At 46.5% G+C, this 26,904-nt stretch overlaps 1 protein-coding gene across 1 annotated transcript in view; it reads left to right on the forward strand.

Moving 5' to 3' along the window:
* Positions 1–26,904, forward strand: part of ACTR10 (actin related protein 10) — a 60,689-nt gene that overhangs the window by 3,655 nt on the left and 30,130 nt on the right. Inside the window, exons 2-4 of the mRNA XM_068129535.2 lie at positions 6,431–6,503; positions 16,206–16,288; positions 25,441–25,549. Of these exons, the coding sequence (XP_067985636.1) occupies positions 6,431–6,503; positions 16,206–16,288; positions 25,441–25,549 (265 nt within the window). The remainder of the gene's footprint in view (positions 1–6,430; positions 6,504–16,205; positions 16,289–25,440; positions 25,550–26,904) is intronic.

Below are 26,904 nucleotides of genomic sequence, written 5' to 3' on the forward strand. Positions count from 1 at the left end.
TGATGAGCCCCCACCCAAGTAAATTGAGCATATGATGAGCCACCACCCAAAGTAAACTGAGCATTTGATGTGATTAGATGATGAGCCACCACGCAAGTAAGCTAAGGCTTTGATGAGATGATCCACCACCCACCGGGTAAACTGAACATTTGATGAGGTGATGAGTCACCACCCAAAGTAAACTGAGGATTTGATGAGGTGAGTGAACGGAGGATTTGATGTGAGGTGATGTGCCACCACCTGAGTAAACTGAGGGTTTGATGAGGTTATGATGAGCCACCACCCAAGTAAACTGAGGATTTGATGAGGTGATGATGAGCCACCACCCAAAATGACCGATGAGAGGAATAGGACCCGACAGACACTGTTATGGATCCACGATTGGGAGACACATTTCCACCCTTTCCAGCCTTCGTTGCTGCTCTACATTCATGACCCATGTCTCGCTCCCATAAATCATAACACTTCTCACACATGCAGCATACACCTTTCCCTTCAGCTTCAACGAAACTCCCCTCCTCATCAGCACGCCACTCAGTTCCCGAAACTTCTTCCATGCACATCTCACTCCAGCAACCGTTGCCGTGTCTGATCCATCTTCTCCATTCAGCATGTCTCCGAGGTAGCAAAATGTTTTCGCACCTTCCAGCATCACGCCGTCTCCAAGATCCAACTCAACATTTCCTCCATCTGCAGCTCCCCCTGTGCACACCTTACATTTGAATGTAGCTGCCACACTGGTTAATGACCCTCAGACCACTACATTTTTGATGAACCCACTCAGCGCACATTGTACATTGAATGGAGTTCACTCCGACACCCTTCCCGCACACAGCACAGGGCCACTTCCCAGTTCTTTCCACCTCACCACATGCTTTACCACTTGCCATCACCTTCGTCTTTCCGATATTCACCTTCAGACCTTTTGTCTCCATACATTCTTTCCACTTGTTCATCTTTTCCTTCAGCCCATCCATACTTTCCGCAATCAATACCAGATCATCTGCATACAACAACTCCCACGGTAAACCCTCCTTTACGTTCTGAGCCAGCACCTCCATCACAGCTACAAAGAGTAGTGGACTTAGTACCGACCCCTGATGCACTCCCACCTTCACCTCAAACTCACCACTGTTCCCGTCCTTCGTCCTTACAGCTGTGCGCGCTCTTTTGTACATTGCCATCACTACTCTGATCAACCATTCCTCCACTCCTAACTTCCTCAATGCCCATGTCAATACTTCGCGTGGAACCCTATCGAATGCTTTCTCCAGATCAACAAACCCAAGAAACAACTTCTTCCTCTTCTCCATGTACTTCTCCTGCAACTGCCTCACAATAAAGAGCGCGTCTGTCATTCCTCTTCCTGGCATAAATCCAAACTGCATTTCGTCGATCTTCACCTTCTTCCTTATCCTCCTCTCCAACACCCTTTCCAATACCTTCATTCCATGCTCCAATAACTTTATCGCTCGGTACGAGCCACACTCCAGAGGGTCACCTTTCCCCTTGTATAGAGGGACGAGGGTACTCAGTTCCCAACCACCGGAATGCGGCCTTCTTTCACCACCAGATTACAGATCTCTGTCATTCTCTTCACACCCCAACTTCCTGCTGCCTTCAACATATCTCCCACAACTCCCGCCGGCCCTCCCGCTTTTCTACTCTTCATTGCTTTTATCGCTTCCTCAACTTCCTCCTCTGTTATCTTCTCTGCCGGTCCTAAAACTGGGTTACTCTCTATGTTGCCATCCCATTCATTCTCTGTATTCAACAGCATTTCCATATATCTCTTCCATCTTCCTTTAATTCCATCTGGGTCCACAACGATTTGTCCCACTTCATCCTTCAAGCAACTCACCCCCATCACATCACACCTCTTTCGCTATCTGCTTTGCAAACCTGAATACCGCTCTCTGGCCCTCTTCCGAATCCAAGCGTTCTCCGAACATTTTCCGACATGCCTCCTGCGCCTTTGCTACCTCTTTCTTTGCAGCCTTCTTGGCTGCCTTATAACTTTCATGCTCTGCTTTTTCTGCTCCCGTACCCTTCGCCTTCTGCCACTCCTTGAACTTCTTCCTCTTCTCGTCCATCCTCTTTCCAACTTCATCATCCCACCACCATGTTTCCGAGTGCCTCGGTGGTGAGGTATGTGGATGGACAAAAGGACCAACGGCTCCCAACAGACTATCTTTCATTGACATCCAACCACTTTCAAGCTCAACCACATCATCCTCTACCCTACTCAGCCTCTCTTTTAATGCCTCCCTTACTGTCACCTCTTTCAACCTTCACACCTTCATTCTCGGTTGGTACTTCACCCGCCGAGCTCTCCTCGCACCTTTCACCCTTATGTCGCAGACAACCAAGTGGTGCTGTGAAACAGCCTCCTCCCCCGGGATCACCTTTGTGTCCCGGAGGTGCCCCCATCTCGCCTACGCACCATCAGGTAGTCAACGGTTGTCGTCGACCCACCTGACGTGTATGTAACAAGCTTATTATCCCCTTTCTGGAACTGAGTGTTACAAATCAACAAATCAGCTCCATCAGCAAACTCCAAAATCCTTTCACCTTCTCCATTTCTCACACCATATCCGTAACCCCCATGAACTCCTTCAAAACCGTCCATACTCCTTCCCACATGTCCACTTAGGTCTCCTCCCACCACAACAACTTCCTCATCTTTCACGTTTTCCATCAGCTTCTCTATAGCACACCAGAACTTGTCCTTCTCTTCATCGCTCCGACCAAACTGCGGAGCATATCCCGAGATGACGTTCACCAAGAGCTTTCCAATCATCATTTTCACCATCATCAACCTTTCACTCACTCTCGTCACACTCACCACACTGTCTACAAACTCCTCAGAAAACATGACACCAACACCATTCACGCCCTCTGGGCACCCTTGCCAGACAAACTTGTATTTCTGTCCCTGCCTACCCTTCACCATTCTCACACCACTTCCCTTCCATCTCGTCTCTTGCACACAACATATGTCCACTCTTCTTCTGACCAATACTTCCACCACTTCTCCTGATCTCCCTGTCATTGTCCCTACATTCCATGTCCCAAACCTCAGAAACCGATCTCCACTTCGGGCTGTACCCTGCCCATATGTAGTTGTAATTGTCATGGTTCTCTTTTTGAGGCAATGTTTTTATGGCCGGATGCCCTTCCTGACGCCAACCCTCTTTGTCGCCTCTTACGACACGCAGGGATACGGTGTACCTATTCTAACCAGGGTACACACCGGGAGGATGGATGCTTAAAAGGTGTTTGTATTTAAAAGCAAGACCAAAATGGTATGAAAACAGAACAGAACAGAGGTCCATTTTACTGAGGTTGTCTGCCATGGTCATGTTCTTGGTATTGTACATGCTGCGATTTTGATTCCTGAAACAAAACAAATGGTGAAAGAAACATCCCCCCCCCCAGACATCAAAGAATGATAAACGTTTGTGTAATTCTGCGTTCACTGGAAACTTTTCAAGATATAAACGTGTTGTTCCAAGTTTTGTGATGAGTCTCATTGAGAAATATTTGTTTATTTGACTTGTGATCCATCCGGAGAGATACTGTGAGGACTGGACATGTTACTGAGTTGAAGGACATGTTCCACGTGGTACATCAAGTTGTGATCTTCAACGAATGTCAGCAAACAAAGATTCAGCTGCAGTCTGTGTTGGTAGAATGAGCAACAGTATGGTGTGTGGACTTGCCAGGAAGTGATGCAGGTGCTTATCCCATGGAAAACACCATGGATGGCAATATGTGAAGGTTTTCCATATTGAGAAAGTTTGTCAACCGAGTAAGATGTGCACGATGCGTCCCATAGGTCAGCTGAACGGTTTCGAGTCCAACTGTGTTTGGTACACTACTCGATATATTTACATGGAGATGGTTTGTTTTCCTGTTTGAGTTTCAGGGCCTCCATCCATTGCTGGTTCAGGAGGATCGCTGCGTCTAGTGCTGAATCACCAGGCCTCGATCAAATCGTTGGTGTGATATTGTGAAAGGGAAGCAAATAAATGACCTGATGTGTGCAGCGATAACAGTTTCCATTTTTATCCCCACGTTTCTTGAAGAAAACGGGAGGATATTGTAATCGGCGTCTGTCTATCTGTCCATCACGCTGTCAACTCCTAAACGGTTGGGCAGAAATTCACCAAACTTGGTAGTTATGACCACCACATGGCACAAAAGTGCGAGAGTCGTAATTTTTTTGCCCCCGCCCCCCATCCCCCTCCAGTCAAAATATCAAATACCAACAAAATTTAATTACGGCCACATTTTAAACCACTTCTAATGGAACTTTGTACATACAATCAATATTGGGGGATGCATGAAATATGTAACAATTTTGCTTTGATTTGACCTCCAGTTCATGCCCCTGGAGACGGGGACTTGGGGTCATAGGGGTCAAATCGGGGAATTTTTTAACTCAAAATTTGATATTGGGTAATTCCTGGTGGAGCTTTTTTTGCCATCTTTGAACTTTGCTTAGGTGGGAAGGGTGGGGATTTGCAATGTCCTGCCATGGACCTCGATCTACCTGTATGTTAAAAAGTGTAGAAAATTTAATTTTAAGGAAATTTAACTGAAGAGAGCCCTTACCCTTCTCCTCTCCCTTCACTCCCCCTTCACTCCTCCTCTCCTTCCCACCTCCCCTTCCCCTTCCCCCCTCCCCATCCCTCCTCCCCTTGCCCCCCCTCCCCTTCTCACCTCCCCTTCCCACCTCCCCTTCCCTCCTCCCCTTACCCTCCCCCCCTTACCCTCCCCCCCTTACCCTCCCCTTTCTCCCCTCCCCACCCCATCCCGTCCCTTTTTCCCCTGCCCACCCCACCACTTGCCTCTCTCTCTTCCCCACCCCACCCCTTCCCTTTCTCCCAGAAACCACCCCACCCCCTCCTCTCCCCCTCCTTCCCCACGCCTCCCCTCCCTTTCCTACCCCTCCTCTCCCCCATTCCTTTTCTCCGCCGTTCCTTTTCGCCGCCGTTCCTTTTCGCCGCCGTTCCTTTTCGCCGCTGTTCCTTTTCTCCACCGTTCCTTTTCGCCGCCGTTCCTTTTCGCCGCCGTTCCTTTTCGCCGCCGTTCCTTTTCTCCGCCGTTCCTTTTCGCCGCCGTTCCTTTTCTCCGCCGTTCCTTTTCGCCGCCGTTCCTTTTCGCCGCCGTTCCTTTTCGCCGCCGTTCCTTTTCTCCGCCGTTCCTTTTCTCCGCCGTTCCTTTTCTCCGCCGTTCCTTTTCTCCGCCGTTCCTTTTCTCCGCCGTTCCTTTTCTCCGCCGTTCCTTTTCTCCGCCGTTCCTTTTCTCCGCCGTTCCTTTTCTCCGCCGTTCCTTTTCTCCGCCGTTCCTTTTCGCCGCCGTTCCTTTTCGCCGCCGTTCCTTTTCGCCGCCGTTCCTTTTCTCCGCCATTCCTTTTCGCCGCCATTCCTCTCCCCCATTCCTCTCTCCCCTTCCCATCCCCCTCTTCACCCCCCTCTTCATCCCCCTCTTCATCCCCCTCTTCATCCCCCATTCCTTTCCCCCTTCCTCCCCCATTCCTTCTCCTCCCTTCCCCCCCCTTCCTCTTTCCCCTCTCCTTCCCTCCCCATTACTCCCTAACCTCCTTCCCCTATCCTTCCCTCCTTCCCCTCTCTCTCCCCTTTCCCTCTCCCTCCCCTTCCCCTCTCTCTCTCCTTCCCCTCTCTCTCTCCTTCCCCTCTCTCTCCTTACCCTCTCTCTCCTTCCCCTCTCTCTCCTTCCCCTCTCTCTCTCATTCCCCTCTCTCTCCCCTTTCCCTCTCCTTCCCCATTCCCCTCTCCTTCCCCATTCCCCTCTCCTTCCCCATTCCCCTCTCCTTCCCCATTCCCCTCTCCTTCCCCATTCCCCTCTCCTTCCCCATTCCCCTCTCCTTCCCCATTCCCCTCTCCTTCCCCATTCCCCTCTCCTTCCCCATTCCCCTCTCCTTCCCCATTCCCCTCTCCTTCCCCATTCCCCTCTCCTTCCCCATTCACCTCTCCTTCCCCCTTCCCCTCTCCCTTCCCCTCTCCCTCCCCCTTCCCCTTCCCCTCTCTCTCCCACTTCCCCTCTCCCTCCCCCTTCCCCTCTCCCTCCCCCTTCCCCTCTCCCTCCCCCTTCCTCTCCCCACCCTCTCTCCTCTCCCTCTCTTAATATTCCCATCACAAAGCAACTGCATTGCCCAGCAACGCCGTGTACTTTTGCAAGTAGAAAATATAAGTTGAAGGGTGAAAAGTAGTAAATGGTTGGATTAAAAACATTTGCTCGTTTCTAAAAACGGTAACACTCGCGTGTTTGCCGAAATAGGAATGATTTTAGAGAGTTTAAATTCCAATAGCTCTCCAAGAGATTCTAATCTGCCAAGGGAAGAATTTGATTTCTGTGCCCTCGGTATGCGATTTGAAACGTCTGTTATGGTCATTGTGTGCAGGTGTGGCTTTGCTGGGGAGTATGCTCCAAGATGCATCATTCCAAGTCAGATTACAAGACCTGGAACCGATGTGGTAAAAACAAATATCACGATTCCACTAATACGATACATGTTATCCTAATGTCCAGTAACACAACTGAATTGCATTGTGGGTTTTACTACCTCTTCTGCATCAAAATAAGGGACATGAGCCTTCATTTTTTTGACAGTGAACCACTTGTTGTACACCTGTATAGGGGTTCCTTTGGGAAACATTTTCCTGCCAACCAGGTTCAAAAGGTTTAGTCAAACCAGTTTCTTTTCTTTTTTCAACAAGAGTAGAAATAACGATTTACTGAATTTATCCAGTATCTACACAGTCAGGGTGTGGAGGAAAGGTGTCACCTGAAAGGGGAATTTATGTGAGTCGTATATTTCTGTAGATGATGCTGTGGATGCAACATTTGCTTGTTCCCCCATCTTGGGGGCAAATTTGTAATTTTTTCTGTTTCATTGTCGTACATTTTCAGCAGACACATTTTATGACTTTCAACAACACATAGAGGGTTAACATTCCATTTCTCCATTCAGGTGGAAGCTATCTTGGTAAACATGGTATCATTTGATGGGTACATCGAGAGCTTTCCAATGAGTACAATCACGTGACCCAACATTCATTTTGTAAGCGCATGTATGCTTGGAAAGAACCCGCTCCCCCATAAATTTCATGCAGATTTGAAGAAAAATTTCCTTTTCAACTACTGGAATGAAAGGATCATTGGACCTGTGTCAGAATGTTGAGCTGAATGCAAAGGCCAATGTATCCCCAATAAAATACATCCATATTTTGGAAATGTCAATGTGAATATATTGTTGGAAAATAGAAATCTTGTGAAGGCATCACATATGGAATTGATCAAGGCGGTTGATATGGCAGCGATAGTGTGTTCACGATTTGCATCCGTACAGGAGTGTCGATAAGACAACGGCACGATAGACACTGATCTTTGTGTCCACGGCACAATAGACACTGATCTTTGTGTCCACGGCACGATAGACACTGCTCTTGGTGTCCACAGCACGATAGACACTGATCTTGGTGTCCACGGCACGGTAGACACTGCTCTTGGTGTCCACGGCATGACAGACGTTGATCTTGGTGTCCACTGCACGGTAGACACTGCTCTTGGTGTTCACGGCACGATAGACGCTGATCTTGGTGTCTACTGCACGATATACACTGATATTGGTGTCCACTGCACGATATACGCTGATCTTGGTGTCCACGGCACGATATACGCTGATCTTGGTGTCCACGGCACGATAGACACTGATCTTGGTGTCCACGGCACGGTAGACAATGCTCTTGGTGTTCACGGCATGATAGACACTGATCTTGTTGCCCAGGTGAATCCCACGTTTATGCCAAAGGCGATGTGTCAATCTGCCAAAGGACACACATGCTTTACCGAGTCTTGCTTGGCGTTACTTCGTCATCAATCATTTCATTTTGAGAGGACACCTGCAAGGTAGCAGAACCTTTCTACAACTTTGAGTGGCGAGTCATCAATGGTGATGGATGGGACGGTATACACACCTTCTGGTCTCAGCTTAAGCATAGCCTCTGTCTTCTTGAGGCTAATAGTAAGGCCATAGTAATGAGCAGATTGCGCAAAGTAGTTGACAATAAATTGCATATCTTCAAGATTATGACTGAAGAGTGCGCAGTCATCGGCGACAAGTATATCACGGAGAAACATTTGCACGATTCTGGACTTGGCCTTCAGATGCCAAACAATTGAAGACACTACCGTTGGTGCGAAACTGGATCATCTTTGAAGGCAATTCAAAGGGTGCAATCGTTGAAGGCATCGTGAAGCAAAGAGGAAAACACAATGGTAAATAATAGGGGAGCTCGACCACAGCCTCGCTTTGTGCCGTTGGAAACAGGAAATAACTCAGAAGTGCATCAACTTGGTTGGTGTGGAGATGGGTTCAACTCTTCAACCACTCTCTCACCGTAGGTAGATTGCCCCTCTTGGTTCGTTCTCCAGATATTTTCATGGCAAATGTTCTGTTGGACTTTGTAACCTGGTTGCTCCTGTTCGTGTGTTTGGATGCAAGACTCGGTTTGCCATCTCTTCACCCCCATACACTAGAGCTGATCCAAAGTGCAGAACGAAAGGCTATGCAGATAGTTTTATCCCTCGTGTTGTCTTGCTCTGGAATTCATTACCTGTAACATGCTTCCCATTATCCTACGATTTACTCCTCTTGAAGAGGAATCTCAATTCATACTTCCTACATATTTGAGGTTTATGCGCATTTTACCTGACCTCTGCTACTTCCGGTGTCTTGGATGTTTTTGTGTGTGTGTGTGTGTGTGTGTGTGTGTGTGTGTGTGTGTGTGTGTGTGTGTGTGTGTGTGTGTGTGTGTGTGTGTGTGTGTGTGTGTGTGTGTGTACGTACGTACATATACATATATATATTGTTACGGATCTCAGAGACGGCACTCCCCTTACCAAGGGGGGATTAATCCCCTTGGCCTGTTAAGCTGGCCGTCTCTGGTCCTGGTACTTCTAACGCTCCTTTGCGGGGTGGGATTGATCAGTGTTATTGGTCCAGGTGTTCTCCCGAATACCTTTACCAATCCCTCCGCAAAACAGGGAGACAAGTACCGCTCGAACCACGGACAAGATGGTATTTGCCGAGCGGTTTAGCAATCCGCGGTTCGAGCCGTTATCAATTGACTAAACCCGATTCTGAGTGTTGGCCGAATCGTGCCACAGGTACTCAACAACAACAACAACAACATGCATTTTAAAGGCCATTTTCCCTGCTAGAGCGGGGGTTAGCCTTGCGGTCCCCATGACAATCTTCTCCATTTTGCCCTATTTTCTGCATCTCTCCTTGTTAACCCCCTTGCCCGCATTTCTTCTTCCACCATCTTTAGCCAAGTCTTTCTCGGTCTTCCCCGTCTTCTACTTCCTTCTACATTCATTTCCATCACTCTTCTCAACCAGTCACTTTCATCCTTCCTCAACACATGACCAAACCATCTCAACCTGTTCCTCTTCACAGCATCAATCACAGGCTCTATTCCCATCATCTTTCGCAATTCATCATTTGTCTTCCTCTCTTTCAACGATACTCCGCACATCCGTTGAACCATTCGCATTTCCACCCTTTCCAACCTTCGTTGCTGCTCTACATTCATTACCCATGTCTCGCTCCCATAAATCATAACACTTCTCACACATGCAGCATACACCTTTCCCTTCAGCTTCAACGACACTCCCCTCATCATCAGCACGCCACTCAATTCCCGAAACTTCTTCCATGCACATCTCACTCGAGCAACCGTTGCCGAGTCTGATCCACCTTCTCCATTCAGCATGTCTCCGAGGTAGCAAAATGTTTTCACACCTTCCAGCTAGCTTCACACCGTCTCCAAGATCCAACTCAACATTTCCTCCATCTGCAGCTCCCTCTGTGCACACCTTACATTTGAATGTAGCTGCCACACTGGTTAATGACCCTCTCAGACCACTGCATTTTTGATGAACCCACTCAGCGCACATTGTACACTAAATGGAGTTCACTCCGACGCCCTTCCTACACACAGCACAGGGCCACTTCCCAGTTCTTTCCACCTCACCACATGCTTTACCACTTGCCATCACCTTCGTCTTTCCGATATTCACCTTCAGACCTTTTGTCTCCATACATTCCTTCCACGTGTTCATCTTTTCCTTCAGTCCATCCATACTTTCCGCAATCAACACCAGATCATCTGCATACAACAACTCCCACGGTAAACCCTCCTTTACGTTCTGAGCCAGCACCTCCATCACAGCTACAAATAGTAGTGGACTTAGTACCGACCCCTGATGCACTCCCATCTTCACCTCAAACTCACCATTGTTCCCGTCCTTCGTCCTTACAGCTGTGCGCGCTCTTTTGTACATTTCCATCACTACTCTGATCAACCATTCCTCCACTCCTAACTTCCTCAATGCCCATGTCAATACTTTGCGTGGAACCCGATCGAATGCTTTCTCCAGATCAACAAACCCAAGAAACAACTTCTTCCTCTTCTCCATGTACTTCTCCTGCAACTGCCTCACAATGAAAAGCACGTCTGTCGTTCCTCTTCCTGGCATAAATCCAAACTGCATTTCGTCGATCTTCACTTTCTTCCTTATCCTCCTCTCCAACACCCTTTCCAATACCTTCATTCCATGCTCCAATAACTTTATCGCTCGGTACGAGCCACACTCCAGAGGGTCACCTTTCCCCTTGTATAGAGGGACGAGGGTACTCAGTTCCCAAGCCACTGGAATGCGGCCTTCTTTCACCACCAGATTACAGATCTCTGTCATTCTCTTCACACCCCAACTTCCTGCTGCCTTCAACATATCTCCCACAACTCCCGTCGGCCGTCCCGCTTTTCTACCCTTCATTGCTTTTATCGCTTCCTCAACTTCCTTCTCAGTTATCTTCTCTGCCGGTCCTAAAACTGGGTTACTCTCTATGTTGCCATCCCATTCATTCTCTGTATTCAACAGCATTTCCATATATCTTTTCCATCTTCCTTTAATTCCATCTGGGTCGACAACGATTTGTCCCACTTCATCCTTCAAGCAGCTCACCCCCATCACATCACACCTCTCTTTCGCTATCTGCTTTGCAATCCTGAATACCGCTCTCTGACCCTCTTCAGAATCCAAGCGTTCTCCGAACATTTTCCTACATGCCTCCTGCGCCTTTGCTACCTCTTTCTTTGCAGCCTTCCTGGCTGCCTTATAACTTTCATGCTCTGCTGTTTCTGCTCCCGTACCCTTCGCCTTCTGCCACTCCTTGAACTTCTTCCTCTTCTCGTCAACTTCTTCCTCCTAACCCTAACAACTCACCGCTGCGGTTTAAACATATTTAAATAAATATTTAAACAAAACCATGAAAACAATCTGGGAAAAGTCTCTAAGTGAGAATGTGGATTTGAGAATACAGGAGCAGAGGTGAAAGAACAAACGAGAATATAGGGGGCGGGGCACAAGTCGAGACGAGGAGGCCGCACGAGACACCAGGCCGCACGAGGCGCGGACAAAGAAACGACTAATTACACACAAATTTGCAACAACTACAAAACCAAAACCAAATAGAAACACACAATAACACATACACAACAAAATACGCAGCGGAAATTTGACAAAGAAACGAACGGGAAAACACTCAAACTGATGCCGTGGAGAGATCAAAGCAAGCCCCGTCGCTCGAGGGACCGGAAGCGTACACTGACAAGAAATACACTTGACAACTGACAACGCAAATTCAACAATTGGGAACAGATCCTTAACTGAAACACATAATAATGAAATAACTACAGAGAGGTCCTATGGTTCTCTACGTGTTGTGCATGGACTAACTAGGGTGCGATTTTTAACCAGCCAATTAATAATAATAATAATAATTCATTTATTTTGTATAGCGCTTTTCCAGAAGCCCAAAGGCGCTTTGACAGAGTGGAAATTTGGGGATATCTACAGGGGGACATTTATAAGGGATACATTTCCTAAAATTTACTAGTGAAGGTTCTAAAAACCATAACAATATATATATATTGTTACGGACACGGCTTCAGATGTTGCTTGACCGAGCGGAATGGCCGCCGTGTTCGCACAGTTTACCCGATTACCCCCAACTCACCCGATTCCACTCGAACGTTGGCCAAATCGCGCTACGCTAAATCAATGATGGAAAGGACACAACGACTGGGATAAATGAAACGACGCCAGCGGTACAGTTCTCAAGACCTCCGGAGGAGGATATAATTAGTGGTGGAGAAAAGGGGTAGATTACAAGGTAATGAGGTAAAGACACAGAAGAGATGGGCACTTAGTTACAGTCTTATCTTATCCCCGACAGACCACAGACAAACGGAACAAGACTGACTTACACAGGGATTGATGGCAGGGAAGGACAGGCCGTCGATAGCACAAGGTGCACCTTGGCTCAGGGACAGGATAACGCACGGTCCAGTCCAGAGATGCGGGGAGGTGTCGCAGCGCTCGGAGGTGGCGTCCTTCTCTCTCCAAGCTCAGCGCGCATCTGACGTCACCTCCCTCTTCCTGCGCATGCTCAGCGGGGAGTCACACGCCCTCGGCTCGTTGGCTCCGCCCCAGATGGGACCGGTCCGCCGCTTCTATTGGGTGCGGGCCGCGGGGGTTACTGGGCTCCGCCCTTGACGAGGAGCTGACAGCGAGCCCCTACTTGGTAACCCCGTCGAGCACATGCTCGATGGCGGCTCGTTGGAAAGGCCTGGTGCACTCCCAACACCCCCTACCAACCAAGCCGGAGTGAGGACGCACACTCCCCGCGCCGCCGCCGTTGTTGTTGTTGTTGTTGTTGTTGTTGAACCATGAGGAAGAGCTGCGGGGAGGTATTGGGAGGTCCTAAACTTCCTAACGGTGCCATACAATCGCATTCTGGTGCAACGAAGAGTCAGAATTAATGGAAACGAGTCCTTAACTGACATAGACTAAGAATAACTAGCAAGATGTCCTATAGTTGTCTACGTGAGATGCGGTGGACCTGGATGCGACATTTAATGGGGGAAATAGGGGGAGGTCGGGTCTACAGAGTGTTGTTTACAGAAAATGGGACTAGGGAATGGGGGATTGGGGATAGTTGGGAAGTATGGAGGAAATAGGGGAATATTTACAAGCGGATATGGATGGATGTAAATCCCATATCCGCAACAATATATATATATATATATATGTGTGTATATATAACCCTAACAACTCAGTATTTTGACATGTACGGTGGTCCTCCCATCATCCTTCTAAGGATTTAGTCTCTCTGTCTCTCACACACACACACACACACACACACACACACACACACACACACACACACACACACACACACACACACACACACATACACATACACACACACTTATAAGGCCAATTATTCATCCCACGTATATATATATTGTTGCAGTTCTACGCCGCCCTACTTCCCCTTACAAAGGGGGAATTAATCCCCTTGTTCTTGCTGGGCTTGGCGGAACCAAGATTCCCTTGATCTTTTCTGGCCTTGATCTTTTCTACCCCCGCTAATTTCGGTCCCCTTGTGTTTTATACCTCTTCCCCCCCCCCCCCCCCCCTCGCCTTCCCACGCCTCCTGCCCCCAAGCCCTCTCCCTCCCACACTTCTCCCTGCTCTCAAATGTTGTGGTTGTGTGCTTCCCCTTCTCTCCCCATCTTGTCTTCCGCTCCCTCTTTTTGTATATTTTGTTTGTCTGGTTGATTTGTTTGTGAACTAAATGCTAGCTCTTTCACGAGCCTCGATTCAGTATACAAAAAAAACCAAAAAAAAAAAAAAAAAACCGAGGCTTGATACGTCCCTTCCGGACAAACGCGGAGTAGGGTCTCGGGACCATTTCTCGCTCGTACATAATTCCTCGCGCTGCCCTGGAAGCGAGGAAGCAAGCCTCGCACGAGCCACGTGTGGTTTGAGTACGCCGAGCGGATTGGATTGAGTACCACGTGGTCCGTGCAGTCTTAATTAGTGGAACCCGATTCGAGCGATCCTATTCGTACCACGCTTAGCCAATGAAGAAACCACAGAAACGATCGAATGGAAGAAAGGAAGAACACAGGCTTAATTATTCCCACACGTATGTACAATGGTCAGGGACGCAGAGACACAGAGCAGCCTGAGACAATCGTAACTTAATCCCCGGACTCAGGCCCGGCTCACACTCACACAGGGAATTGCAGATGGGTAGATGTTCCCCAACGCGTTGACGTGGTCGTCCATCCGTCCGAGACGGTCCCCGTCCGGCTCTCCACGGCCCCAGCACGTCCCGCGAAGATGGTAGCAGGCGATGGCAGGAACCTCGTAGCGCGTCTCCCGAACAAGGCAGATGACGAGGTGGAACGGTAAAGGGCGGGACTCTCAGCGCGGCTGGCGATTGCACAGCCGTTCTCACTCACGCGACTTAATGCGCTGCATATCGGTTCATGCGTGTCTGGCTGCGCCCGCGTATCTTTCACAGTTTTCTGACGCTGCCAACTCCTCTTCTCGATCCTCTGAGCTGTTTAGTGCGCGCGAGTTCTTCAGCGCTCTCCACTTGCGAGTCCTTTCATTAATCCTTTCCGCGCGAGTCCTATCAAGTGCAAGTCCATCTGCGAGAGTCCTATCGAGTGCAAGTCCATCTGCCAGAGTCCTATCAAGTGCAAGTCCATCTGTGAGAGTCCTTTCGAGGGCAGCGGGTTTTATAGCTACGCCCCCCGAACCTTCTGGATCCCTCTCGAACCCTCTCACCACGCCCTGTGACGCCACGCCGCCGCCACCACCTCTGAGCTCTGATTGGCGGCTCGTGCTTACCATCAGCGCTTCTGCCGCTCCGCCCTCGGCTCCGCCCCGGTCCTCCTAGCCTGCCTCGTGTTAACTCGCCCAAAATGAACCAACATTAGCGCAAAAGGGCATGAGGCTACGGACGCTGGATAGTCGGTGACAGTAGGGCCTATTCTCTTGGCTCTACTCAACGCAGAACTAACAAATGGAAAGGAACTAAGCTCACAAATACTAAGACATAACTATACTATCGCGAGGCTACATTTTGCTTGTGTGACTAACTATGAGGGGCAAATTTTAACCTTTATTAGACTCACTGTACAAACTCAAAACCGCAACAATATATATATAGTTGCTTTATCCTCATATTTTTCTAACTTTCTCTTAGCCCCTTACCTGGAGTGGCTGTATGCCTTGTCTGGGGCTATATCCATTTTTTTTAAAATCCACTTTCCCTCACACGAGCAACCATGCCATCATGGAAGGATCTGATGATGTTGATCAACTTAGTGGGACAGCCGACTTTGTACAGTAGCTTCCATAGGTCTTCTCTACGTACCAGGTCAAACGCTTTCGTAAGGTTGACGAAGACCATGTATAGATCGTGATGTTGTTCTCTGCTCTTCCCCTGAAGTTGACGATCAGAGAACATCATATTGGTCGTGCCATGTCTAACACAAAACCGCTTTGGCTTTCTGGAGTGATGCTGTTGACATTTGTTGGTGACGTGCGATGAAGAATGGTGCGGGCAAGTATTTTCCCAGCATTAGATAGTAGGGCCACATCATGGTTGTTGTCAACACACGACCTATAACCCATGCATTTGTACAGAACAAATAATGCACACAGGTGTGTACATGGGGCTTTTGCAGAATGCTGACCAGGTACCGGGAAAGGGAGTCGAAAGCAAGTCTCTGAGCGATGATTAAGAGAGCATGGTTTATTTGCTTATTATTACCAATTAAACTAAAACGGCCAATTAACCAAGGCATACCAGATGAGTAATAGATTGTGCAGGAAGATCGATAAATAAATAAATACGTCACTGACAAAATCATACATAGTAGCAAAAAGAGTGAAATTGAGTATTATTTTTCATGGAAAATAATAAATGATCTTTCACAATCTCACAAAGAAACTTCACCATTTCACATTACATGTCCTAAATAGGAAGGGTTTGAATTTTGCATTTTTAAGGGCCTGATGATGGTGAGCATAAAATCGGATCATAATGAAGTGATAGCTCCATGGATAGTCCAGGATGTTTATCGCTCAGGTTGTTTAGCTTCTGATCTGATCTGACTTTCCAATGCTCATCAACTGTTTCCCCAAATATAGAGGTGTTGGTGACCAGGTCAAGTTGAAGTGATCATGGTTGATCCACAGTAGCTGAATCATTCTTCCCTCCGTTGTTTTTGTTGTTGGACCAGGCAGTGCAAGTGGTGCAATATCACATCAATACAGAAGAGCTGTATGTGAACGTCAAGGACTTCATCCACATGCTCTACTTCAGGTGAGAATCGATTTATGGTTTATTCTGTCTATTTTTGTTTAAGCAAGAAGAGTCCTTTGAATAAGTTAGACATTTGCCTCTTTGTTCTCGTTTTTCTGTTTCTATTTTTTCCAAGATCTTTTGTAGAGAGACCACCACAGACCTTGACCTTAAAGCATTGTAATAACTCAAACTACTCAAAGTTGTAATCATGGTCATTTGTGCACGTTTCTATCTATAAAGGACAAAAAAGGTAACATTCCATTTCCTAGCAGTTCCTCGTGGGAGGCTTTTTTGGCAGTCATGTTAATTGCTGTTAGAATTTCGCTCATCCGGGGGTCGGCTGTCGACTTGTATTTTGAGAATTTCGCAAGGAATAATTTAATGGGAGAGCACAACTCGTCTATCTGTGACGGGCCTTGTGCTTCTGCTACTTTGTGGCATGGACGTGCAAAATGCATCAACGGTAAAATGTGCAGTAATATTGTTGCGGATCTCAAACGTCGGCCTCCCCCTTATCAAGGGGGGATTAATCCCCTTGTCCTTTGTACTAGCCGACGCGATCTGGGGCTATTACGTTCCTTCCGGTCGGTGTTAAATAGGGTTGTAAGCCAAATTAGTCTTATTACCTAAGTACTAACACCGGCCGCGAAGCAAGGAAATAACCCCACCCGAACCACGGCGTTAGTGGACACGCCGAGCGAAGTGAGCCGCGATTCGGGCCGTTAACGGGAACTAACCCGATTGGAGCGGTTCTTAATCGTGCCACGCTTACCCAATGGAGAAATCACTAAGACGATCGGATTAAGAGGAAAACAGGAAGAACAGGTAATTTATTCACACTTTGTACAAATAATAATAAGAAAAAGCAATGTACAGTGAAGAGGAAGAAGCAGATACACAGGGCAGCCTTATACAGTCTTATACTTATCCCTGGACACGGGCCCGTTCACACTCAGACTCACTCTCAGACTCACTCTCAGACTCACTCACACGGGGTTGTAGATGGTCGGGTTGAGGGTCCACCGATGGCGTCCACAGCTCGCTCCGGTCCCCGACTCGTACCACGAAGCAGCTGGTGATGGTAGACGGTAGACGGCGGGCGAGATCGTCCCGTGTCGGTGGCGCGGACCGGACAATTATACTGGGGGGGATGGTAGGCTGGCGATTATACTCGCGTATGTAATAGTTGTACCGGCGCCTTATACGCGCTCCCGGTATCGCTCAGTACAATGCGCCACTCCCACAATGATGTCACCAAAGCGCCTTTCCCAATTCTTCTGCACGAATGCCAAACGTGACAATCCTTTCACACGATACTGGCACCTTCCACAAAAGTCCCCTCACCCTCTCCCAATGATTGCAGTTGCGTCAGTCCTTCAGAGGGCTTTGCGCTCGCGGTTATATCGCGCCGCTTCGCGAACCCTCTCAAATCTCTAGCCACACCCTGTCAGGCGATGTCGCCTCAGCCCTGATTGGTTGATGAGGTCTTACCGGCTCCGCCCTTGATGGCTGCCTGACGTGGCCACACCCCCACCCTTGCGCTTCGCCCCCTTTTCGGGCCTTACCTCGTGGCATTTGGGCTGGTTCGAGCGAAAGCCCAAGGGCAGCGAACGCTACCGGCCCAACACATAACAAACCGCGAGGGGCAATGGGGTGCAGACTGGATAGTGCTCAATGGAGTCGATTGGAGGGAGGCTGCAAACTGAACGGGGCCTACTCTTATTTGTTTTACACAACGCAGATGCAACTATTGGAAATGGCCTTATCTCACATATACTAAGAAATAACTAACGTTCTAAGGTGACCTACGTGTTGCATGTGGCCTAACTATGGGGTGCAACCTTTAACCTTTAATGATGTTACCTGTGTGGGTTCTCAAAACCGCAACAATATATATGTCCCCACCCTGTGCAAGTTATACAGGAAGTGATATTGATGCTGATTATATAATTATACGCTAAATCAAGATGCCAACCAACACTGTGTCAACTGGCTGTGCAACCGTGGTGTACGATTAAGTTTCTTGTGAAAGAGGACGTCAAACCTGCTGAAATTCGAGGGGATAGTCTGCATGTAATATGGTGATCTACGTCTTTCACATAGTTGTTTAAATGATGCAGCAAGTAAAAAAAAAAAACTAAAAAAAACCTGTGGATTACTTTGTGATCTTCAGCATTCTGATGTGCAAGCAAATGGTCATTCAAGCGAACCTTCATCTTGTTGAACAGGTGGTCTTTGACATTCGCCAGATTACTATTTAAGTGAATTGCAGAATAAATGGATGTTGGCATTGAAAGTGTGGAAGGAATCATTTATTCTCATTTGAAATTGAGGATGGTGCAAGGTGGGTATGCACATAAGGACCTCATGTTTGAAAAGGCAACTCTCATGGTCATTGCAACAGAGTTTCTGGAACGAAGGAAGAGTATTGTGACATGTGAGACCTGGGCCCTTCATTTCGGGACAGAGTCAACTGGGAGCGGAGACGTTTTTGATTTTGATCTGCACTACCAAAAATATTCAACATTCATTCATCGGCTGAAACACTTGTGATAATGGTGTTCTTTAATGACAATGTGTGTGGAATTTTTTGAACATGGAAAAACCATCAACGCACTACTACAGTGACTTGTTATGCAATGAAGTGAGCTGAATAATATGCAGACAACGGCCTGGTATACTTTGTCATTGCTGGACTTTTCTGCACAAAGGTGTTGTCCCCCATACATTCTAGACTCTTAATGCCTTGATTTGAATCTCTTGTACCACTCAAAGAACATCAGCAATTCACCTTTTTAACTCGATCTGTAGATAAGCCCACCAGGGGGTGTGCAGTGTTAGACCTCCATTTAAGTAACGATCCCAATATGATGGCAGAGGTGGAGGTAGGGGAACATTTAGGGACAAATGACCATAACATAGTGTGTGCATAGATTCTGTCAAGAGTAAGTCTATTTGATTTCAGGAAGATTTATGGTACAAGAGAGCTGGGTGATGTAGTTTGGGCTGACCTTGCATCCCCTGCTCCGTCTATGCTCTGTCCCCAGAATATTCCTGCAGGATGCACAAGATTTGTCACAACCCTCTTCCAGTGAAACTGCCAAAATCAAGACTCATTGCTCACCTTCACTATTTCATTCCTCTTTTTTTTCCCCGACTCTGGAACAAACTCCCTCAATCCCACCCCTCCCTCCAGGTCTTCAAAGCAGCTGTTCACCACCATCTCATATCTTCCCCCATCCAAAACCTTGATCTTTTCTACTCTCGTTAATACACCCAAAACCAACTTTCAAATTCCCTGTTTTCTTTCCTGAAATTCCCCATAGGGTTCATCTTGTTTTTATCCTGTGTACCCAACCCCAGCCCGCTCTCTTCCACAAATGTCCCTGTTCCCTACTGTTGTTGCATGTCCCTATCTTTCCCCCTCTTGTGTCTTGTTCCATTTTTTATATGTTATATGTGTTGGCTCTCATACGAGCCTAGACCAAGTATACAAAAAAAAGGCACGACATATTTACCCTCGCCAGAAGAGAGGGTATTGCATTTGAGTCCGTTTGTTTGTATATCTGTTTGTCTATCTTATCTGTCTTTGTCCACACAGAATAAGTTCTCTGCAACCATTGGTCCGATTAACAGGAAATTTTCACCATCGGAGAAACTTCTCCTGTAGAATTTTTTTCCATGATAATTATGATGCCACCTGGGTAAAGGCGAAAAACTTTGCACCTCTTTATCTCCGAAAGCGCTGCATAGAAAAAAATTGAGACATGGCTCATTGTAAATAACTCTCCATGGGGAATAAAATATGTTGATGTCATAGGTGCCTCCATTATGATGTCATAATTCGACAAGTACAAAACTTCATCCGATGAAGATGAAATTTCTTGAGCGTCATCTCGGGATAATTTGGTGGAGAAAAAAAAAAAAGATGAGTCATCGGTCACGTGGTTCGGCCGCCATATTTGTTTTAACACAAAAGCCTGAACCCTTTGAGTACGGATGACGTCCAGTGCCACAACCCGCGAAAAAGTTTTGTGTACGGATCACGTTACTACACGTCATCGACTATACCTATAAATAGATCGTCAGTACGTGGTTGCGTTCCCGTACCAAATTGCCAAATTAATCCCGTACCGGGGGTATTTTTATCAAAAAAAAATCCCGTACTCAAAGGGTTAAAAACCACCAAAAACCCTTTTTCTCTGAAACTGCAAACAGAAGCAGATCATGGCATGATCATGGCAAAATGGCATGATCTCTGAAACAGATCATGGCAAAACATTACATGCATGATCGCCTACCCATGATCAACAAAACGTTCCGTGACCATGACGTCATCGGTCACATGGTTTGGGGGCTCTGAATTTATTTTTTTTAAAGAATAAAGCTTTAAAAAGCCACTCCTCCAGAATGTCTGAAAGGATCGAACGGAAACTTCCCACATATCTTCCCCATGCCTTGCGTATACCATGCTGCCCTTGAATAATTCATCTATATATATAAAACACAGTGTGTGTGTGTGTGTGTGTGTGTGTGTGTGTGTGTGTGTGTGTGTGTGTGTGTGTGTGTGTGTGTGTGTGTGTGTGTGTGTGTGTGTGTAATGTTACCGATAGACTCCTAAACGGAGAGGCTCACGAACTTGATATTTGGCACAAACATGGCCATTGAGCCTGGTACGAACATGGTCGACCTAAAAATTTATTTCATAATATTTTTAAACCATATTTTTACCTCAGCGCATTTCAGCGAGGAATATTATGACCGGAATGGCAGAGCAGCGCGCTGATTCGCTCAGAGCGATCACGTGATGTTCCAACTTTGCCGCCATAATCTTACAGTTATGCGTTCGCACGTAATTCAGTTTTTTCACATTTCAGCGAGGAACATTGCCATTCACACCACATAGGTTTTTTTTTCTTTCATCTTTAGATCCATATTTTTAGCCATAATGTAGCGAACGTAGCGTAGCTAACGTAGCGTTAGCATAACGTAGCGATCCTTGCTCAGGATCTTCGTCAGGTTCGTGAGCGAGTTAGCCAAAACGTAAAAGTGAAAATATATCGAATTTTTTATTCATATTTACCTCAGCGCATTTCAGCGAGGAACATTATACACGGAATCTCAGCTGGTCGCAGAGCAGCGCGCTGATTCGCTCAGAGCGATCACGTGATGTTCCAACTTTGCCGCCATAATCTCACAGTTATGCGTTCGCATGTAATTCAGTTTTTTTCACATTTCAGCGAGGAACATTGCCATTCACACCACATAGGTTTTTTTTCACTTTCATCTGATATTTGTGATTTATTTCAAACAAACTGTATTTCCCATCTACACGGCCATGTATTCCTATTAACGTTATGTAAAGTACATAAATTGTGTGGATTACATCATTTGTGGATGTGATCAATAATTGCCAGTAACCATCTATATCCCTCCCCTTCCCTCCTCCCCCTCCCTCCCTTTCCCCCCTCCCCTTCCCCCTCCACCCTACCCTCTCCCCTTTCCCCTCCCTCTCCCCTCCCTTTCCCCCATGCCCCTCCCTTTCCCCCCTACCCATTCCTTTCCCCCCTACCCCTCCCCCATGCTCCTCCCTTTCCCCCCTACCCCTTCCTTTCTGCCCTACCCCTTCCCACCCCCTCCCCCTCCCCCCTCCCTTTCCCCCATGCCCCTCCCTTCCCCACCCCCCTCTCCCCTCCCCCTCCCCCTCTTCTCCCCTCCCCCTCTTCTCCCCTCCCCCCCTCTTCTCCCCTCCCCCCCTCTTCTCCCCTCCCCCCCGTTCCCCTCCCCTCCCCTCCCCCGCCCGGCAATGCCAGGTACTTCTGCTAGTATGTCATATAGTTTGGCGGTCATGTTGGATTGAACAAAAATCTTTAAAAAATTATATCTCTTGAACCGCTTCATTTGATCGATGTGATACTTCAAAGTAATGTGGTAGTTGTAAAGTGGAACAGGTGCTTAAAATTTAAATATGATTGGTTTTACGGTCCAGCAGCTAGAAGTTTTTGTTAGAAGAAGAAGAAACTCTACAATATTATCTTCTCCAGCCATGTGAGTTTTCAATCTATTAATTATGTACTGCTTGGTCAGTAGCATCCTGTCTATTAATTACATATGTCTATTAATTATGTACTATCGGAATGTACCTTTTGACGCTTTGGACTGCTGAGAACCATTGGACCTTTGAAGAACCTTTACGATACTTAAGATCACTAAGACCCCAAAATACATCGAATACCTTTAAATACCATGAAGAACCAGAGGACCCAAAAGACCCCAAGGACTCGGAAGACCAAGAAGACCCTGAGGACCCAAAAATACCCAAAAGACCCCCACCCCCTCCCTCTGGACTCGAAACACCCCAATGACCCAAAAGACCCTGAGGACCCCAAAAAGCCAGATCTGTTTTGCCCTGTTCACGTGACTCGTGGTTGTCCCTCCAGGCTCCCTCTCCCCGTTGGTATTTTTGTGAATATTAGATTGTTCTTCACGGTTCTGTTTAAATATGTTCAAACTTTCCCCTGCAGTGTTTTATTCAGTGGTATATTACAACACGCTGTTTTTCTTCATATTTAAAAGGCTTTTTTCAATTTCCTCTCCAACTCATTCCATTTCAGAAAAATATTCAATCTCTTATAATTCTAAATCACTACATGCTCCAAATTCAAATTCAATCCACCCCTCCTCCATCGTTCTTAAACGGATCTCTAACTTGAAAATCACAATAAACCCAATTTGTTATCAATGTTCGTCTTTCATTAATCATCCACTTTCTAAACTCCCCCCTTGCCCCTCCACTCCAAATCTTCCCCCTTGCCCCTCCCCTCCAAAACTCCCCCCTTGCCCCTCCCCTCCTAAACTCCCCCTTGCCCCTCCCCTCCAAAACTCCCCCCTTGCCCCTCCCCTCCAAAACTCCCCCCTAACTCCTCCCCTTCAAAACTCCCCCCCCCACCATCCCTCTCCAATTCTCCCCCCTCCCACCTCCTTCTCAAAGCTGCCTCCTCCCCACTTCATCTCCCTTCTATCTCATACCTCCACCTCCCCCAACCTTCTACTTTCCTCTGCCCCTAGGCTCTAAATCTAGGCTCTCTGCTCACCTTCACTCTTTTATTCCCCTTTTTCCCCACCTCTGGAACAAACTCCCCCACTCCCTTTAATCTCACTCCTCCCTCCAGGTCTTTAAAACAGCTGTTCTCCACCATCTCTTATCTTCCCCCATCCAAAACCTTGATCTTTTCTACCCCCACTAATTCACCCCAGATACACTTTTTCGAAATTCCAACTTCTTTCCTGGAAGTCCTGCAGTGTCCATATGTTTTATACCTCTCCCACCTCCCCCCAAGCCCTCTCCCTCCCACATTTCTCTCGATGTCCCTGCTCTCAAATGTTGTGTTTGTGTCCTTCACCCTCTCTCCCCATCTTGTCTACCGCTCCCCTTATTTTGTGTTTTATGTGTCGGTTTGACTTTTTGTGTGATTAATGTTAGCTCTTTCATGAGCCTCGATCTTGTATACAAAAACAAAGAAGAAGAAAAAAAGCCAAATTACCCTGATGACCCAAAAGACTCCGAGGATGCAAAAGACCCTGAGGGCAGCCTCATTTAAAATATCTATCTATAATTCCAGTAATCTCTGTACGTTTGTACGTTTGTACGTTTGTCTGTCTGTGACCGCTGTTTCTCGACAACCACGGGTCCGATATACTTTTCACTTGCCAGGTATATTGCTGGGGACCCGAGGATGTGCCTTTTCAAGGTTTCATATTAATCGGACAATTACTTACCGAGCTATGTCCAAAAAACGATTCAACCAATCAGAGAGCAGCGAACGATCGCGTGTGCCGGCGTTGCGAATGGACCAAACCATTCCATGTAAATAGAGGGGGGGGGGGTTCTGTGGTCGTTGCGAATGGACGAAACCATTTCATGTAAATAGAGGGGGGGGATTGTCACTGTACTCGCAAGCCGTTCGCCGTTCGCTTTGGCGTTGCGAATGGACCAAACCATTTCATGTAAATAGAGGGGGGGGATATAATTTTAGATAGATATATAGTACGGGCATATATATAGTACGGGCATGCCCTAGTATATTTAAAATACAATACTGAATTCAGTTTTATGAAAAGGACGTCATGTGTCACGCGTGTCTGATGAAAGTGGGGTTGTACAAAATAATGAAAGTACAAAAACGCCCTTCAAAATACACCTCACAAACCAGTCCTGGTGAAGGTTTGCAATCTCTGATTGCTCTTTGTTGTTCATGTTTGTTACTTGCAAAATCGATCATTTTTCAAGTATATTGGTCGGTTGACTTTGCTATTCTCTCTCTCTGTCTGTCTGTCTGCCTTTGTTTGTTTGTTTGTTTGTCATTCACCTACAGGTTACAATTCTAAACTGATTGTCATAAAACTTTACCAAGTTGTATAGGTAGTCTCAACTGCCTATTGATTTTGAGGTCAAAATTCTAAAATCATCATTTTTCATCTGGTTGACTTGAAAGTTGAACAGCACTTGCATATTGAGTCACTGAATTGGGCAAACAACAATTTTTGAGGTCAAATGGTCAAATGGTCAAAGGTCAACTCAAGGTCAAACTCCCAAAAATCATCAATTTTCATCTGAAAAACCAACAATGTTCATCCGATTGACTTGAAAATTGAACAGCATTTGCACATTGTCACTAAATAGGGAAACCAACTAGTTTGGGGGGGGGGGGGGGGTGGCATTTATTTTACATGTATTGTGGTCTGAATTTTTTTAATTTTAAATCGGATTCTTCCTCTTTGAGTGATAAAGCCAAAAACGATATATAGTACGATGTTTCAAAAAGTTGTGGATGTGTTTTGCCAAAATTGGGTGGATGAGTTGGTTACATGACAGGAACCAGCAGATTCGATTTTGGTTCAGGTCTGGATTCAAATCCAGCTCAACAGTGGGATACAAAGCGTAAACTGTTCCGCATGGTGGAGGTATGCTCTCTACCAAGTGCCATTCAATTTCAAGTTTCCCAAGGGTGCACATTTGAGTGTTTACTTCTTGTGGCCTTATTATTGCTTCTATTCATGTGAAGGTGTACATTATGCGATTTAACAGACTGGTTTTGTTCAAATATTGTCTTTTGAATATTAATTGTCATGTTTTACTTTGTTTTCATTCTCCTATGCACACTTACCAGGCATTTGCTTGTGAACCCTCGAGACCGACGTGTGGTGGTGGTTGAGTCTGTGCTTTGCCCATCAGTGTTTCGAGAAACCTTGGCAAGAGTTTTCTTCAAGCATTTTGAGGCAAGTCTTCTCTGAAATCACGATATCCACTTGGCTTTGAAAACAACACATGTTCAAGGGGGGAAAAAATGGGAAAGTTATTTAATTCTTTGCAATGTTGCATAAAATTTTTGTTTGGAGATGTAAAAAAAAATACATTGGCACATCCAATCCAGCAAAAATGGACTTGTGATGTATGACTTATCCTCGACTTTGTGACGTATGACTTAAGGAATTCTGCCAACAAAGTAAAAATAAATTTGAGTCCTCTTGAGAACGTAAAACAATGTTTTAAATGCGTACTGTATCGGTATTTATTTGAATAGAGATTTAACCCCACAAAACTACCTCGCTGCGACACGTCCCAAAATGAGTGACATCATATGATAAAATGACGTCCTCGTCGTACCTGATTCTCAACCGTAGGAAGTTCGATTTTAGTTAAATAATTTGAGCATCCAGCCTTGTGACAGCCTTTTTTGTCATGGAAAATGGGGTGAGAGAGAGAGGGGAGGAGGGTGAAGGGAATGGGGGAAGAGCAAAGAAGGGGTAGGAGAGTGTGACGCTTCAGCACACGTTGCGACACTCCAGGAGGAAGGGTGCGAGGAGGGGAGTGGCAGGGAGAGAGATGTGGGAGGAGTGTTGTGCTTCATTAGGAGGGGGCAAGGAGGGGACATAAAGGTGGGGGGGGGGGGAGAAAGGGGAGGAGGAGTTAGCAAAGAGAATGTTTTGTTGTGCTTTATGACCACACAGGCACTTCTCTATTTACATTCATAGATACGTTCCTGGAATACAGCATAAATCAAAATAATGTAAATTGAACTTCAAAATCCCATTGCCTTAATTATCTATTAAAGGGGGAATGCGTTCCTGACAGAGAAAAAAATTGAGTGGAAATTTTTCGAAGTAAATTGATTAAAATATTATTATAATAATAAAATATAATACATAGGGGTCTGGTCTTCTTTTTTTTTTCTTTCCCTGTGCAGCATAAGGCTGTGGGAAGTATCATTAACTGAGGGTGTGGCAGTGCTGCTGATGTCGTGCCCCTGCAGGTTAGATCACAAATTTGGGATTTCACCAGGTTGCTGGGGATAGCTTCCCTACTCTTCACAATGGACACCACGAAGGGATTTTTAATGTCCACCAACAAATTCAGGCAGATGCGACGCCCAATTTAACGTCCATCCGAGAGACGGCACACCCTTTGATTAATCATCCTGACTGTGAATCACCGGGATGAGTTTATAGCTGTATTGAGATTCGAACCCAGGCTGGACAGCTTAGAGTGAGTGCGGACCTTTCAATATTTGTCTAATGGCTATGTCCTTCCTTCCAGCCGCCCATCCGTCTGTGAAAAATGAAGAAAAAGAACC

The sequence above is a fragment of the Myxine glutinosa genome, chromosome 9, assembly GCF_964187855.1.
Source record: "Myxine glutinosa chromosome 9, kmMyxGlut1.1, whole genome shotgun sequence".
In the NCBI taxonomy this organism is placed as follows: Eukaryota; Metazoa; Chordata; class Myxini; order Myxiniformes; family Myxinidae; genus Myxine; species Myxine glutinosa.